General features: G+C 38.8%; 1 protein-coding gene across 1 annotated transcript in view; it reads right to left on the bottom strand.

The window, feature by feature from the left end:
- The window catches only part of nhsl2 (NHS-like 2), a 183,925-nt gene that overhangs the window by 64,658 nt on the left and 103,326 nt on the right, over window positions 1-15,941 (bottom strand). Inside the window, exon 9 of the mRNA XM_059354398.1 lies at window positions 5,948-6,087. Within this exon, the coding sequence (XP_059210381.1) occupies window positions 5,948-6,087 (140 nt within the window). The remainder of the gene's footprint in view (window positions 1-5,947; window positions 6,088-15,941) is intronic.

The raw sequence follows: 15,941 nt of genomic DNA, 5'->3' as shown, positions 1-15,941 counted from the left end.
ATTGGAGGACTTGTTGAATGTTAGTGCTCAGAACAAGGCTAATTATAAGTGAAGACTTGTAGATTCAATTCAGTTTGCTCATTCAGGTCAATTTGCCCACATGAGTCCAATCAGGAGTTAAAAAGACGCCGAACAATCCCTCATGTGAAAAGCCTATATGCTCATGGTTCTATGTCGGGTGTTAATGATGAGAGGCAACACTGGCCGGATTTCACTGTTGCCCACTTAGCAGCAACAGTGAAATAAATCTCACACAAATCTGCTGCCGGGGGGAGCTGAATCTCGGCAGAAAACGCAGCAGATTCGTCTAACACCGGAGGACGACAGCCAGCTTCATAAATATGGAGGGCAGAGTGTTGAGGAGCGGGAAAGAGTATGAATATTTTACCGCGCCGAGGCCAGTGGGAGAGTGATGGTGAGGATGGCCAGAGAGAGAGTACAGCTGGTTGCTTCACTGTTATATAACACACACCCAAGCAGATGGACACACGCAGCACCAATGGACACTGGTATACAAAGTGAAAACATACACAGGGACACTCACATGGGACATGCTGTTCATGGCAGCGGGAAACACAGCAAAACACACGGGCAGCAGGCAACACATAAACACAAAGTGGCATGAAAACGGCAGAAAAGATGAATGGGCACACATGTTCTGTTATCCACACACACACACACAAGCACACGTTGCTTCTGTCCACCCACGACTGCAATCATCCATCTTATTTTCATCATACACAAGATGCCAGCCCGTCTGAGACAATAACTGGCTTAATACGCACATAAACACACACACGGTATGAAGACACGGCAGTGGAGAAATAGAGAAAAGAGACATGAAGGAGGTGGCGTACTGTACTGTAGGAGCTGTAAAATCAGAGAGACGGAGAGGAAGTGGAGACAGAAAAAACTCAATCTCTATAAAAATATAACGTGTTTTCAAAAGCGCCGGAGCACGACTTCTTCTTGACGTCAAAAAAAAGACATAAAAATGACCATAAAAGACACAAAATGACTAGAAAAAAAATGACCAAAAAGGACACAAAATAACTAAAAAAAGACATCACAGACACAAAATAACCAAAAAAGACACAACAACAGACATAAAATTACCAAAAAATGACAAAAAAAGACACGAAATAACTAGAAAAAAAGACATAAAATGACCAAAAAAGACACCGAAGACACAAAATGACCAAAAAAGGAACCAACCAATAATTGGAGATTTTCAAACGTCTCCTTCTCCGGCATAATTTCACCTAGAGACTCCATATAAACTTTAAACAGTAGACACAAGTCTTGTGTATCGGTGTATTAATCCACGTTTCGATAGGTCATATAGTTTTTTATCAATCCATGTTCAATGACCATGATCATTTTTAGAGATTATAATGGGTGTGTTTTGCACAGAATATTCGTGTCACAGCGTGTGACATCATTGCCAGAGTGTAGAGGGAGAGAAAAAATTGTCAAAAAATTAATTTGAAAACTGCGCTCCAGGCCACAAATTCCACTCTACAGAAATAATTTATACATAGAAACGTAGGAAAAATTGTCTTCTCACTCACAATCCTCTGGTAAAGCTGTCAGAGTTATAGTTTGGGCGTAGGACGCACAGATGTACCACCAACACCACCAACAGCCTCATTGGCTCCCATATTAAAAACGCAGGAAGATTTCTGAAAAGGGGAGATGTAACAGTTTCTTTAGATCGCTCTAACAGAGCTATTTCTTCATATTTCTTGAAAAAAAACAACATATGTAGACGTTCAGGAAGAACTCGGGACGCTCAAAGTGAAGTCGGATCAATGATAGGTATTATGGTTTTGCCAAAAATGCTTTCTGTTCGAGGCCAGAAATTCCAGTCTGTCCACCTCTGGCTGCTGTCACTGTTCTGGAGCATTCATGTGGCAGTTAATTCTGTTGATTGCTCTGCTCTGATTGCCTTTGATCTTTGATGTGATTACAGTTACAGAGACATATGTGCACACACACACATGCCGTGTAAGCACGTACACATTCCTTTTCAAATACTTGAAAAGGAATGTTTGTTGTAGGTGTGCTCCTTGTATATAATATAGTATCATAACATTACTCGTGTTAATTGTTTGAAATCTCTGAAGAATCTCATCATAGTGTACACACACCGGCAGTAGCCCCTGTGGCCCTTTCAGAATTTCCCCAGAGGAAATTTTCTAGTATTGCAATTATAACACATTTCTAATCAACTCTTCAGCCCCAATTTCTGGTATTTTTCATAAAAATGCAGCAAAGTGAGTCGTTAAATGTGTAAAATTTTCGCCAACTTTGTTCCAACTTGAGGGGGAGTTCACATGAATTTTACCCAGTTGGGAACAACGTTTTTCCACTTATACTGACACCATATGAATGCAACAAAAATCCCTCGTCTCTTGCAGTGTTAATGAAAATGACCCATCCTTTGTGTCCCCATTCATCCTGCCGACAACCAGTCAAACAAACAAATGGAACCGAGAACATAAAATCCATCTTAACAAACAATATAAAGTCGCACAGAATCAATAAAACAAGAAAAGGCAAAACAATATAAGATTAGGGAATAAGTTAAACACTTCTAAGCCGACAATGCATTTGATTTACTTATTGCAAAGAGACAGTCGGTACTGACAACTACTTCCAAATGAGTTTCAGCAGAGACAGAACAGGAACTGAAAGTCTACTCAGTTAATCTTCTCCCTCCAGTGATTAAGTTGTGTGATAAGACATAACCTTATCTACCCAGCTATAACTGATAAAGTAGCGTCTGCACACTGTTCAGTCACCTCTCCGGATATGATCTTGTCAGCAAATACAGTGAGCACAGATTAATGTTAAGAGATGTTGGAAGTGTTAGCCATTGATGCATTATAAGAACTGGATACCAGACCTAAAGATGGTGGCTATTCAGTCCAATATGGATCGTTCGCCTAGTGCAGTGATTCCCAACAGGGGGCCCGACCCCCCCAGTGCGGCGCCAAGGATCCACGAGGGGTTGCGAAGCCCTCTTGATTTTAAGGGATGTAATAAATCTAATGTGTTAAATATAGATGAGTCAGCATTTAATTCATTAGTGGGACAAAAACAACTAAATAAGGGCTAAATTAAACGTTTATTCATTTATTTAAATAGAAAAATCACTATAGAAAAGTTTTAAAATAAAGGCTATATCGCAAGAATAAGGACATGTGTAACATCCCTCCTGCAGTATACACAGGTAACCTCACCTCGCGGTAACCTCACCTAGAGGTAACCTCACCTCGCGGTAACCTCACCTACCAACAGTAACACAGAGCTAATGGAAAAATAGCGAAGCGTCAGGGAGACGAAAATGCTGAATATCTCCAAAAGAAAAAGAGAGGGTACCATGAAAGTCACATTGAGTTCAGCTTCATAGAAGCAATGGACAATGGGTCAAGGGGTCACCAAAGTTTACAATGGTAAAGGTTGGGAACCACTGGCCTAGTACACCAAAAAGTTTGGCCTGCAAGTTCCCGTACGGCCCATAGAGTTTGACGGCGTCACATATTTTAAACCGATTTTCCCACTTTTCCCACCAAGTTTTACAAATAGAAAGTCATAATTGAGCTTGATTGCAGTTCGAGGTGTCCTGTCAATAGTTTTACAGATGTCTCTTTTGAAGTAGAGGTCTATGGGGGAAAGGTTTTTTGGGCTGCAGGTGGATTTTTTTCAAGCGGCAGATTCAAAGAGGTCAAAACACATTTTGCCTTTATTTCTTCCGCTTTATCATCTCAGTCCCAATAAGGTTATTAACTCTTACAGTTCAAGGTGTTTTGAATTTTGGTTGGAGTGTAAACATCCCAGTCTCAGTAAACATATTTACCATGTGTTCCTGCATGTTCAAATAGAAAGTTGACAAAGACAAAAACAAAGGACATTTTCACTATAATTTTAGTTAGTTTTGTAACCACAAAATACAGTTCAGTTTCAGTTAGTTTTCGTTTTTTTTTTAATATTTTTTATTTCAGTTAACGAAAATGTATAATATGTATAATAACCTTACCGCCTACATGTCCAATTATCCTTGAGCAAGATAGTGAACCCTAATTTGATGCTGCGTTAATCGGTGTGTGAATGAATTCCCAATGGTGGCAGGTGGCACCATTTAGGGTAGCCTCTGCCACCAGTATGAATGTATGGGTGAATGAGCGCAGTATGTAGTGTAAAGTTCTTTGAGTGGTTGCAAAGTGCTATATAAGTGCAAGTCCATTTACCATTACCATTTACAAACACGTACCGCCATACACAGTATACCCTGGTATTACACACAGGTTGCAAAATGTACTTTTTTGTCCACAGGCAAAAATTGAAAGGCTACTATATGTTACAACTGTACCAGCCACTTATAGATTACTATTGTTTTTGTTGGCTGGTGAATGGAGCAAATATATGAGTCGTTTGAATATTTTAGCAGTATTTGTCTGGTGGCTGGTGCTTATTTTGTCCCCTGCTCCCACATACTCTCACCTACTGTAATAGTCTCAATACTGCCTAGAGCATCAATTGTGTACTCATCCATTGCTGGAAATAGACCCAAACAAATGCACTATTTGCCTTTGTTTGAGTTGTTAAGAACCACATTCCTCAGCTTCTTTAGGGAGTAATTTCACTTTCTGAAAAATTAAACTATGGTATATATTCGTGAGTTTTATTTTATTAGTGAGAGTCAATGGGCTTGGGGCTGAACGCCACAGGGCAGCAGGAAGAATTGAGGTTGGTCGATCAGGGTTGTTTAATGGAGGAGAAACAAAGCCGTTGAATCTAAAGAGACATAAAATATCTCCTAGATCCAATATAATGTAAACATGAACCATAAAATGTTTTGTGTCAAGTATTCACGCGCCCATTCATTTTCATCAGGTGTTTGTTTAAAGTTCAGCACCCGTACGTCCCTGCCACTCTTATTCACTCAGCTAAAAACCCACAGTGATTGTTTTAATGGAAGAGTCGGGCAAAGGACGAGACAGCATGAGTCACAGAGAGATAGAGAGAGAGAGAGAGAGAGAGAGAGAGAGAGAGAGAGAGAGAGACAACTAGTAGAATCAGAGGGACAGAATTACCTGAGAACAAATGGAAACCCTAGTTCCTTTGAGTGGTAATTTGCATACACACACACACACACACACACACACTACAAACACCAATATTAAAATGACAGTTTACCGCCTTAAAAAACAAAAACAAGGCAAAGTTACAACCGACTACTAACTACAATGTAAACAGACGTCTTTGAACGACTCTTTCTACACACACACACATGCAGAAATATAACCCCCCTACACACACACACACACACACACACACACACACACACACACAAATACCTACTTATCAAGCAGAGCAGATCAAGTCAGTATTAACATTTATTCTGTGTATTTTTGCGATGATACGTTTTTGTACGCACACACACACACCAAATCCCATGTATCAACAGTGTTCAATCCAAGCCAATAAACATGCAGCAAATCATAAATACTACCTTAGATAACAAAGCTGCAAGGTGAATCCAACACACACACACCATCAGCGGTGTCCCTGTGAGCCATCACACACACACACACACACACACACACACACACACACACACCCTTCAGTACAATATAAACACAAGATAGCGAGGGAAATGTAACACACACGCCCTCTCAAGCAGCGTATCTGCATGCACACACACACACCTTTAAGGGGACCGACACACACCCATAATATCAACGCAGTCCACCGCCACACACACGCATGTAAACACTTTCCCACCCGCCTCCGCTTCTGCCTCCACGCCTTTTCCCACCCACTCAAAACACAGCACTCACACCCACACACACACACACACACACACACACACTCATTCCACCCATCCATCCATCCATCCATGCATGCATTCCCTCTCTTCTCCCTCTCCGTCCATCCTTACCTTGCAGCAGGCTCTGGAGGTTGAGCTGCGCCTGCTGGTGCAGCTCCTCGACACACTCCGGCCTGCTCCACGAGCCGAACACGTTCACGCTCTGTTGCCATGGAGACCTGAAGTGGGCCGCGCCGCCGCCGCCGCTGCTGCTGCCTCCTCCGCCGCCGCTGCTGCTGCTGTGGTTGCCGTCCCCGTGGCTGCTGCTGCTGCCGCCGCGCCTGCCGCTCTCTGCCTCTAGACCGCTGGTGGCTGGAGGAGAGAGAGAGAGAAAAAGAGAGAGAGAGGAGGATGGAAGGGAGGGAGGGAGGGGAGAAAATGTTGAGAGGAAGTGATGGATGTAGGGAGGAGAGAGGGAGGAGAGAGGGGAAGTGAAATAAGGACGGGAAATAAGATTATTGAGAGCGAGGTGGAAAGGAAAAAGGAGGGAAAAATAGAGGAAGGGGAGAAAAGAAAGGGCAGATTCAGATTCAGATTAGATTTATTTGTCATTGCACAGAAATACAACAAAATTCAATGCACTCACGTATACTGGACTCATAAAAAAAGCCTAATAAATAGTAAATAACAAGATACATTCTCATCTCATCTCAATAAATAGTAAATAGAAAAGATACATTCTCATCATCTCAAAAAAGGAAGAGAAAAGAAAGGGCAGGAGAGATAGATGAAGGTGGACGGGGGAGAAAGGGGGAGATGAAAGATAAAGGTGAGAAAGGGGGGGACAAAAGAGAAGAATGATAGAGGAGGAGAGGGATGAGAAAGTAGATTGAGAAAGAAAATTTAGGGGCAGAGAGGGAGAAAAAGAAGGAATGGGGAGAGGTGGAAGAGAGAGAGAGAGAGAGAGAAAAAAAACACGTAAATAAAATTGTATGAATTTGCATAACTAATACCCAGAGACGCAGATTACATAACGCAGTGTGTTGTCAGGGAGAACAAGGACCGAGGAAGAAAAGGAAGGAGGGAGGGTGAAAAAAAAAACAGGGATTAGGGAGAAAAGGAGAGAGGGATGGATGGGAAGAGAGGTAGAGAGCAGATTTGGGGGGGAAACGGAGAGAGGGAGCACTTAATTAGGAGAGGAGGGAAGAGGGAGGAAGATAGAGGGACAGTCATGGGAGGAGATAGAGAGCGAGGGAGGGGGAGAAGGAGGGATTAGGGCAGGGAGGTATGAGAGGAAAAAAGAGACAATTTGTGATTGTGGCATTAGGGAGAGAAAGGAGAACAAGATTGGGAGGAGGAGGGAAAGAGGGATGACATTTTAGAGGGAGGAGAACAGAGGGATGAAGGCAGAAAGGAGGGAGTAAAGAGGGAAAAAAAGAAAGAGGCTAAAAAAAAGAGGGGAGGAAACGTCGGCCCCTGTCACTATCAAACCTCCAACACAAACAGACAATCACAACAAATCACTGGCAGGGATCGTAAATGGCCATTCAGCGTCGACATGAATGAGGCGTTGCTTTGAATCAGTGGTGATGAAATAATTTGACACATCAAGCAGCTGATAAAACATGACTAACAAAGACAGGAAATCCCAAATGTGACAGCAGTCACTGTCCAACTGAGCTGCCAAGTAATAGAATAGTAATATTTTGAGACAAAAGTTGCAAATTTACTAGATTAAAGTGGCAAATCTACAAGAAAAAAAGTTGCAGATTTAAGAGATTTAAAGTGGCAAATCTAACAAAATGTTAACTTTCTGTGCTAGAAAATGTATTCTCTTAAACTGGATAACAGATAAAGCTCCCTCTAGAACACAACTCGTGAATTTAATTCTCAAAATATTACCCCCCTCCCCCAGGTCCGTATGTTTTGTTTGTTTTACACATTCTGCCAGTATGTAATATCCTCCAATATTCTCTAGGGTTGAAATTTGGAATTTGCAAGTATTTCAATGAGTGCCCTATTAAGGGTTTAATGGCTCATCAAGGTAAAGTGAGAGGTAATAGAGTAAGTCTCACAGGAGCCAATCAACAGTATAGGTAGATGAGAATTAGTCCTTTATGTACTTTGTCTGCAGTTGCTTCTTCTGTAAGAATTACTATTAACTTATTCGGTAGTATTAGTATGTAACAAGGAGATGATTATGAACTTTTATTTTGATGTTTATTAGGAAAATGCGGAGAAATTTTATTTTGAAGGCGTACACTGAGAATGTTGGATTTTGCATTTGTAAGGGGTAACTTCCTGCTTTTATATTTGGTTTTTACAAAGGATTGTGATGCTAATTTGTGGGGCGGCTGTGGCTCAGTTGCTAGAGCTTTCGTCAAGTAACTGGTAGGTTGGTGGTTCGATCCCCAACCAACATGTCGAAGTATCCTTGAGCAAGATAGTGAACCCCAAATTGCTCCCGATGCTGAGTTCATCGGTGTGTGAATGAATTCCCAATGGTGGCAGGTGGCACCATTTAGGGTAGCCTCTGCCACCAGTATGAATGTATGGGTGAATGAGCGCAGTCTGTAGTGTAAAGCGCTTTGAGTGGTTGCAAAGTGCTATATAAGTGCAAGTCCATTTACCATTACCATTTACAAACACGTACCGCCATACACAGTATACCCTGGTATTACACACAGGTTGCAAAATGTACTTTTTTGTCCACAGGCAAAAATCGAAAGGCTACTATATGTTACAACTGTACCAGCCACTTATAGATTACTATTGTTTTTGTTGGCTGGTGAATGGAGCAAATATATGAGTCGTTTGAATATTTTAGCAGTATTTGTCTGGTGGCTGGTGCTTATTTTGTCCCCTGCTCCCACATACTCTCACCTACTGAAATAGTCTCAATACTGCCTAGAGCATCAATTGTGTACTCATCCATTGCTGGAAATAGACCCAAACAAATGCACTATTTGCCTTTGTTTGAGTTGTTAAGAACCACATTCCCCAGCTTCTTTTAGGTAACCTCTGCCACCAGTATGAATGGGTGAATGAGCGTAGTGTGTAGTGTAAAGCGCGTGTATAAGTGCACCCCATTCACATCCAAACTTTCGTCCTACATGGACTTTGTCGCTCTTTATACCACATAACCTGAATTCCTCCTTGTAAGTGATGTAATGATGATAACAACCTGGTCCCACAGGAATCCGTGAAATAGCCACGGATTCGCTTAACTCAAAATCCGTGGAATAGCCACGGAATCACTCAAATTTACGTGAAACTGACACGGATTTCGCTACAATGCAAGTTAATGACAGTCATATCCCGTGGCTATTCCAACATACAAAGTGATTATGTACATTCACTGAGTGAATATTTAGAAAATAAAACATACATTTCTCGCTAGAAATGTGATCAAAATCCATTTTTATGCAGAAACTAATTCAAAATATTGATTTTTTTCACTAAAAATGAGAGAAAGCGAATCCGTGGCTATTTCACGGATTCCTGTGAGACCAGGTTCGATGATAAACACCGTGATACAAAAGAACATTCCGACTTTTATGACTGGTGATTAGTTAAAGAAGCTAAATATTATTCTTAATGGTGAAAGACATGTTCAAAAAACTCACATATATATTAAATGTTGAAACACGTGTGCTGAACTTGAATGTTTTGTCCTAAATAAGATTAAAAAATCAGGATGTTCATGAGCAACTTTTTGTTTTGGACTCTCAGTAACATCCATAGGGGACTATAAATGAAGAACAATAAAATGGTTCTAAAAATAAACCTGAATAAGTTAGAAGAGTACATTCACCCCCAAGATATCATTAAAACTAATAACAACGTCTGCAGTCTCGCCTTACTGTGGTGAGATTTAAAACTTCCACAAGGCTGAAAGAGAGCTATTTCAACATCAAATTATCCGACACAGCACTTCAGAAAACACTTGAGAACAGAATAAAGGCTGATACGGATGTTCCTAGAACAGAAATGTCAATTTGTCCATGTCAGAGTGTTCTTACACTGAAAAAAGTGTAACATGCAGTTGTTCATTCAAACTAATAAATGCCATTTAAAAGAGGATAAAATTATTGATTTGATTGTAAAACTCATTCTTTTTGCATTTAGAGACATCAAGTTTGATTTATACTGAACTAAATATACGTCCTTAGGACCCAAAACAAAGTTTTTGATTTCTTTGACCTGCAGTTGGCTATTCCATGGATATTTGTTCCTATTGGTTTGTTCCAAGTCACGTGACTTTTAAGGTCCCAGCGGTCAGAACAAAAAACATGGCGGACAGTTCTCTCATTTTTAGTGAAAAAAAAAATCTATATTTTGACTTAGTTTCTGCATAAAAATGGCTTTTAATCACATTTCTAGCGAGAAATATATGTTTTATTTTCTAAATATTCACTCAGTGAATGTACATAATCACTTTGTATGTTGGAATAGCCACGGGATATGACTGTCATTAACTTGCATTGTAGCGAAATCCGTGTCAGTTTCACGGAAATTTTAGTGATTCCGTGGCTATTCCACGGATTTTGAGTTAAACGAATCTGTGGCTATTTCACAGATTCCTGTGAGACCAGGTTGCTATATTAGGTTGGTTCAATTTAAATTCATTAGTTTGGTTCAATAACTAAAATGTTAAGAAAATAATTTGGATCAAGGCAAATAATTAAGGTTGAGTCAAGTGCAGCATTATTGTTTTCATCAACATGAAATAATCAGGTCATAAGAGGTTACTCAATTTAGATTCTATGAAGTCAAAAATTTTAGATGTTTCGTTTCGTTTCGTATCCGTTTATTTCGGTCAATACATGTCATTAAAACAGAAGTAACAAACCAGAAAAAAAACATTGATCAAAGTAAACAATAAGTAAACAGTGAGAGAAAATTGATAATATACATTTGGACCGAAAAGGCTAAAGCAGCTTATTACGCCTACCCTGTTACAACTCAAGTTAATTTAAACATTAAAAATGTACAATCTGTTATTTATTAATAAAAGAAATAAGCAGTCACAAAAGAGACAAAAGAAAGAAGCTGCTTAATTTTTCTTTTTCCTAAATAGTAACTATAACTTATATAAATTAATCATCCTATTTTTAAGTACTTTCTTGAATAAGTTAATGGTATTGAAAGTTTTCAAGTCTTTCTCCAATTTGTTCCATAAATGAACAGCTGTTACCGTGGTGCATCATGATTTGGTGTTGGTTCTGGTTTTTAACTTTATAAATATACACACCCCTCTGAAATTATAATGGCTTTGTCTTAGATTGAACATTTTCTGAATACAGTCAGGCAGCATGTTGTTGTTAATTTTGAACATAAACTGTGCTGTTCTTTGAATTTGAGATCATTAAAATGAATAAATAATTGATGTGATATCTGGACATAATTTTTTTTTTACTTTGAGCAAGGTTATACTTTTTTCAGTGTAAGCAAGACACTGATGCACCAACTACTTCTCTGCTTTGAGAGACTCATCCAAATAACAAAAAAATTGAAATCTAAATTCAGACTCCAACTCATGTGTGGGAGGTATCTCTAAGGGGAATGTGCAGAAACTATTTCTTGATTTGAAGCTGCAAAAAAAAAGGTAAAATTTTAAAGGAACACTCCGTTCCCGGCAGACAGACGTACAGAAAGTCACTCCGCGACGAATCCAGCGGCACTATCACGTCTTGTTTGCTCTGAAGCAGCCGTCTCCCCTCACAAAACCCTCCGTACTGTATGGAATCACAATTTCACCCTCCCAGCTACTGGCTTCATCTTCCTAAGCTGCTTTCACACAATCGGCTCCCGCCAGAGAGAGCTACTGTTTATGATACAGAGTTGCACGTCAGTTAGCATCAGCTGCACGGCGGAGAACAAAGGCAATCATGCATGATTTATAACGTACTGGAGAAGAGACATGTACTCTCAGCATGGAGCCTATATCATTTTACTTTATACCATTTGAAGCCTTAAATACATGTATTCTCATTATGTCTACTGCGCTTTCTTTTGCATTGTTTCCTTCTGAAGCTAATCTGTGTTTACTGGGTGTATGTATTGTGATGTGAGCCTTGCTGCAAGCTAAATATCCCATTAGGGAGCTTGAGTTTGAAGTGGAGGCTAACCCAGAAGATTATGCTTTAGGTTTTTTTTTTTTTTTTAAGCAGTATTTCAAGCTTGGGAAAAACTTTTGGACATACTTTTCTCAAGTTGTTTTTATGATTTTTTTTTTTTTACATCGTGGATGCAAAATAACTTCCAATATGCAGTAAAAAAAATCTGCATTGGAAATGGACATTCTGCATATTAACCCTCTGGAGTCTCCAAAAGCTCCAAATAATCCAGACTTGTTGACTCCATCCAGACTAGAAAACAAAGCAGCGTGGAGCCCTACTGTAAATTTACCTCTAAAGTTCTGGCTGTAAACTTCATGAGGCCAGTTTCAGTTTGATGATGATATAGGCCAAGTAAAACTGGAGACAAGCTCAAATAGATTTAGTATAAAATGATAGAACTGGATGGAACCCTCTTATATTTGTTCACATTTCAACATTTACATTATTTATTGAGCATGATAGTGTTTTGAAAGTTAAAAAAAAAGATTCAAAATGACATTTTATGTTGGACTAAATGACTAAAAAAGACACAAAATGACAAAAAAAAATTACCCAAAATGACCAAAAAGAGACACAAAATGACTAAAAAATGACAAAAAATGACCAAAAAGAGACACAAAATTACCAAAACAAAGACACAAAATAACTAAAAAAAGACGCAAAATTACCAAAAAAGACACAAATGACCAAAAAAGACACACAATGACTTACAAGGACACAAAAAGACACGAAAAGGATTCAAAAATGGACAAAATAGGCTCAGACTCCAGAGGGTTAAACCTCTTAAGTCCAGGAGATTTTGGTTAAAATTTGTCAACTTCCTGTGCATTAATTTCTGTCTCTGTTTAGCATCTTTCAGTCTGTCCTTACATCACATGCATGGCTCCTTTTTCTCCACACAAACTTGGCTATCAGTCAGATTTTTCATTTTATGTTAATTAACAAAGTATAAAGCTGTCAGGAACCCAAAATACAAACAAAAGACACAGGTGTCTATGGAAATGTACCATTTTTTTTTTCAGTGCGTTTGTACATACATTTGAGTATCTGGAGTGCCTGCCAACCCACGAACTTTGAAACAAGACAACCTAGTACATTTTTTGTGAACATGAACAATGAACTGTATGTGAAATACAGATGTAGATTTCGTGACGCTGGTTTAATTATGGCAGTGCCTGACTCCTCCTAATACCACATCCTTAATTTTTTACCCATGTTGTGCATTAGACGGTGTTTATATGTTGTGCATCAAAGGGTTAACTACAAAAACTTCTTCAATGGACTTTAGTCACAATATTTTTGTGAGTTTGATCCTTTGATATCTCCAACAAGCCCAGGTAGGTGATTGCGTATTAAAACAAATATCATACAGAGTGTAGGTTTGGTACAAATCCTTACATTGTGTTGGAGAATTATGGTTCAAACGACCCAAAGGTCAGAGTTGTCTCAAGCTTTTCAAAGGTTTCGCCTCAATTATGTCTACTGCAGTACATGATTTCCACAGTAGATGGAGAAAATGAGAAATACTGCAGCCACTGAGAGATGTTTTGTCCCTATAAGAGATGAAATGTGGACTCTGAGTGCTTACTGGGAACATCTTTTCAAACGCTAGCTGCCTTTTCTTATTGTTTACCAAAAGAAAAGGAACCACTCTTAAAACCGCTCGGGGCTGACTAAGTACCTAAACGGGAGACTGAAAAATAAAATGTTCCAGACCTTGGTACGAGCAAAACAATTCATGTTTTCTACAGATATATAAAAAAGAGTCAAACTGAAGAGTAATGTTTCAATATATGCACAATGTGAAGATTTTTTCTTTGAGATAGACGCTCAGGGTCTTTAACTCTGGAGTCTTGGGCTATTTTGTCCATTTTTTAATTATTTTCATGGTTTTTTGTGTCTTTTTTTGGTCATTTGTGTCTTTTTGTGTCTTGTTTGTCATTTTGTGTCTTCTGTGGGGTTTTTTGGTCATTCTGTCTTCTCATTTTGTGTATTTTTTGGTCTTTTTGTGTCTTTTTTGGTCATTTTGTATCTTTTTGTGTCTTTTTTGTCATTTTGTGTCTTTTTTGAGTCATTTTGTGTCTTTTTGTGTATTTTTTGGTCTTTTGTGTCTTTTTTGGTCATTTTGTGTCTTTTTGTGTATTTTTTAGTAACTTTTTGTCATTTTTTTTTCTTTTTAGTCATTTTGTGTATTTTTTGTCATTTTTTTTTTTTTTTTTTTTGTCTTTTCTTTGGTCATTTTGTGTCTTTTTTTGTCTTTTTGTGTCTTTTTTTGGTCATTTAGTGTCTGTGGTCTTTTGTGTCACATTTTATCCAACATAAAATGTGATTTTTTTACTTTCAAAACACATGCTCAATAAAGAATTTTAAATGTTGCAAATGTGAACAAAGCTGTCAAATATGGTTACATCCAGTTCTATCATTTTATACTAAATATATTTGAGCTTGTCTCCAGTTTTACTTGGCAATCATCATCAAACTGAAACTGGCCTCATGGAGTTTACAGCCAGAACTTTAGAGGTAAATTTACAGTAGGGCTCCACGCTGCTTTGTTTTCTAGTCTGGATGTCATGAAGAAGTCTGGATTTGGAGCTTTTGGAGACTCCAGAGGGTTAAAAAGTTAAATATATGATCATGTGTGGGTGAGAGTGTGCATCAGTGTATTAGTGAGTTAGGTAATAAGACACACAAGCCTCAGGAGTTTCTGAAATGTGGCACAAATTACTGTAAATAACACAATCTAGAGAGAGAGAGAGAAAGGAGGGAGTGTTAACTACCTTCGTTACTGTCATACCTTTGAGACATCACTGTTTCTCTGACTGTGTGTTAAGAATTTCTCACTGTTTTCACTGCACATCAACACAGCAAGCAGTCGTCGTCTAGCTAACAAGGTTTTTCACAGACTGGAAGCCTCGCAGGATTCAGGCTCAAGTTAAAAAAATATACCACCACTGCTGCAGTGCAATGAAAGATCATACGGCATCATTAGAAACCAAAAGGCAACCCCACAAAGCTGAATGTCAGCAGGACCACGGAGCCATCAAACAAAATTAAATGACAGGACTGTGGACTTTGTGTCCGACGTCTCTCCGGCAGCTAAGACATAAGAAGGAGACAACCTGTCACCTGACACAAGACCATAAAAGAAGACAGCCAGTCACTTTTTAAAAGACAAAAATCAAAGACTGGTGGCCATGGTGTGCCAATCAGGGAGCAGGTTCTGAAGAAATGTGCTGCTTTTGAAGGGTGCTGATGCCAGAAAATAGGACAGTGGTATAAAGTTTCACACCACCACTGATGTACCGAAATAAGATGGGGCTTTGCAACAATAAAGCAGCAGCCTGGAAAATATTCTCAAAAATGTGTTGAGCAATTTGAAAGAGGTCTGCTTTAACTATCTTGAGACACAGGCTGCCTGCAAATGTTTACCGAGTTCTGTGGTTGTGGAAATTTTCATTTCCACAGTTTTGATCATGGATGTGTAAACAGAACTGATACAGTGTTTGGGGCTCTGCTTATTCCCTATGACAGTTTCTCTGTGGCGCGTGAAGCTGAAAAAGTTTGACTTACGTAAATAAAAAATATCCCAATCATTCGCTGCTCTTCCAACATATGGTGTACATCAAGGTTATTATAGTTAATGAAAAACTAACGAAATAACGAGAAATAGAATTGAAAAAACATTTTCATTAACTGAAATAAATTTTAAAAAGAGAGTTTTTAAAAGGTACGATTACTAACTGAAACTGTATTGTGTGGTTACAAAACTAACTAAAACTGATCAACAACAAACAATTATAGTGAAAATGTACTTTGTTTTCGTCTTTGTCAACTTTTTTTCAAACATAATCCAGTGTTTCTATTTCTCCACCGCTGAGTGTGTGTATTTTTGCTTTGTGGGCTTCCGGGAGAAGTGGAGTGAAATTGAAATCAAAAATTCACAATGAAACTAAAACTAATGAAAAATCCAAAACTATTATAACCTTGGTGTACACACTGTCCAA

This window comes from Centropristis striata, chromosome 17 (assembly GCF_030273125.1).
Source record: "Centropristis striata isolate RG_2023a ecotype Rhode Island chromosome 17, C.striata_1.0, whole genome shotgun sequence".
Lineage (NCBI taxonomy): Eukaryota > Metazoa > Chordata > Actinopteri > Perciformes > Serranidae > Centropristis > Centropristis striata.
The sequence above is the reverse complement of the archived record's forward strand: the minus strand, read 5'-3'. Positions and strand labels throughout refer to the sequence as shown.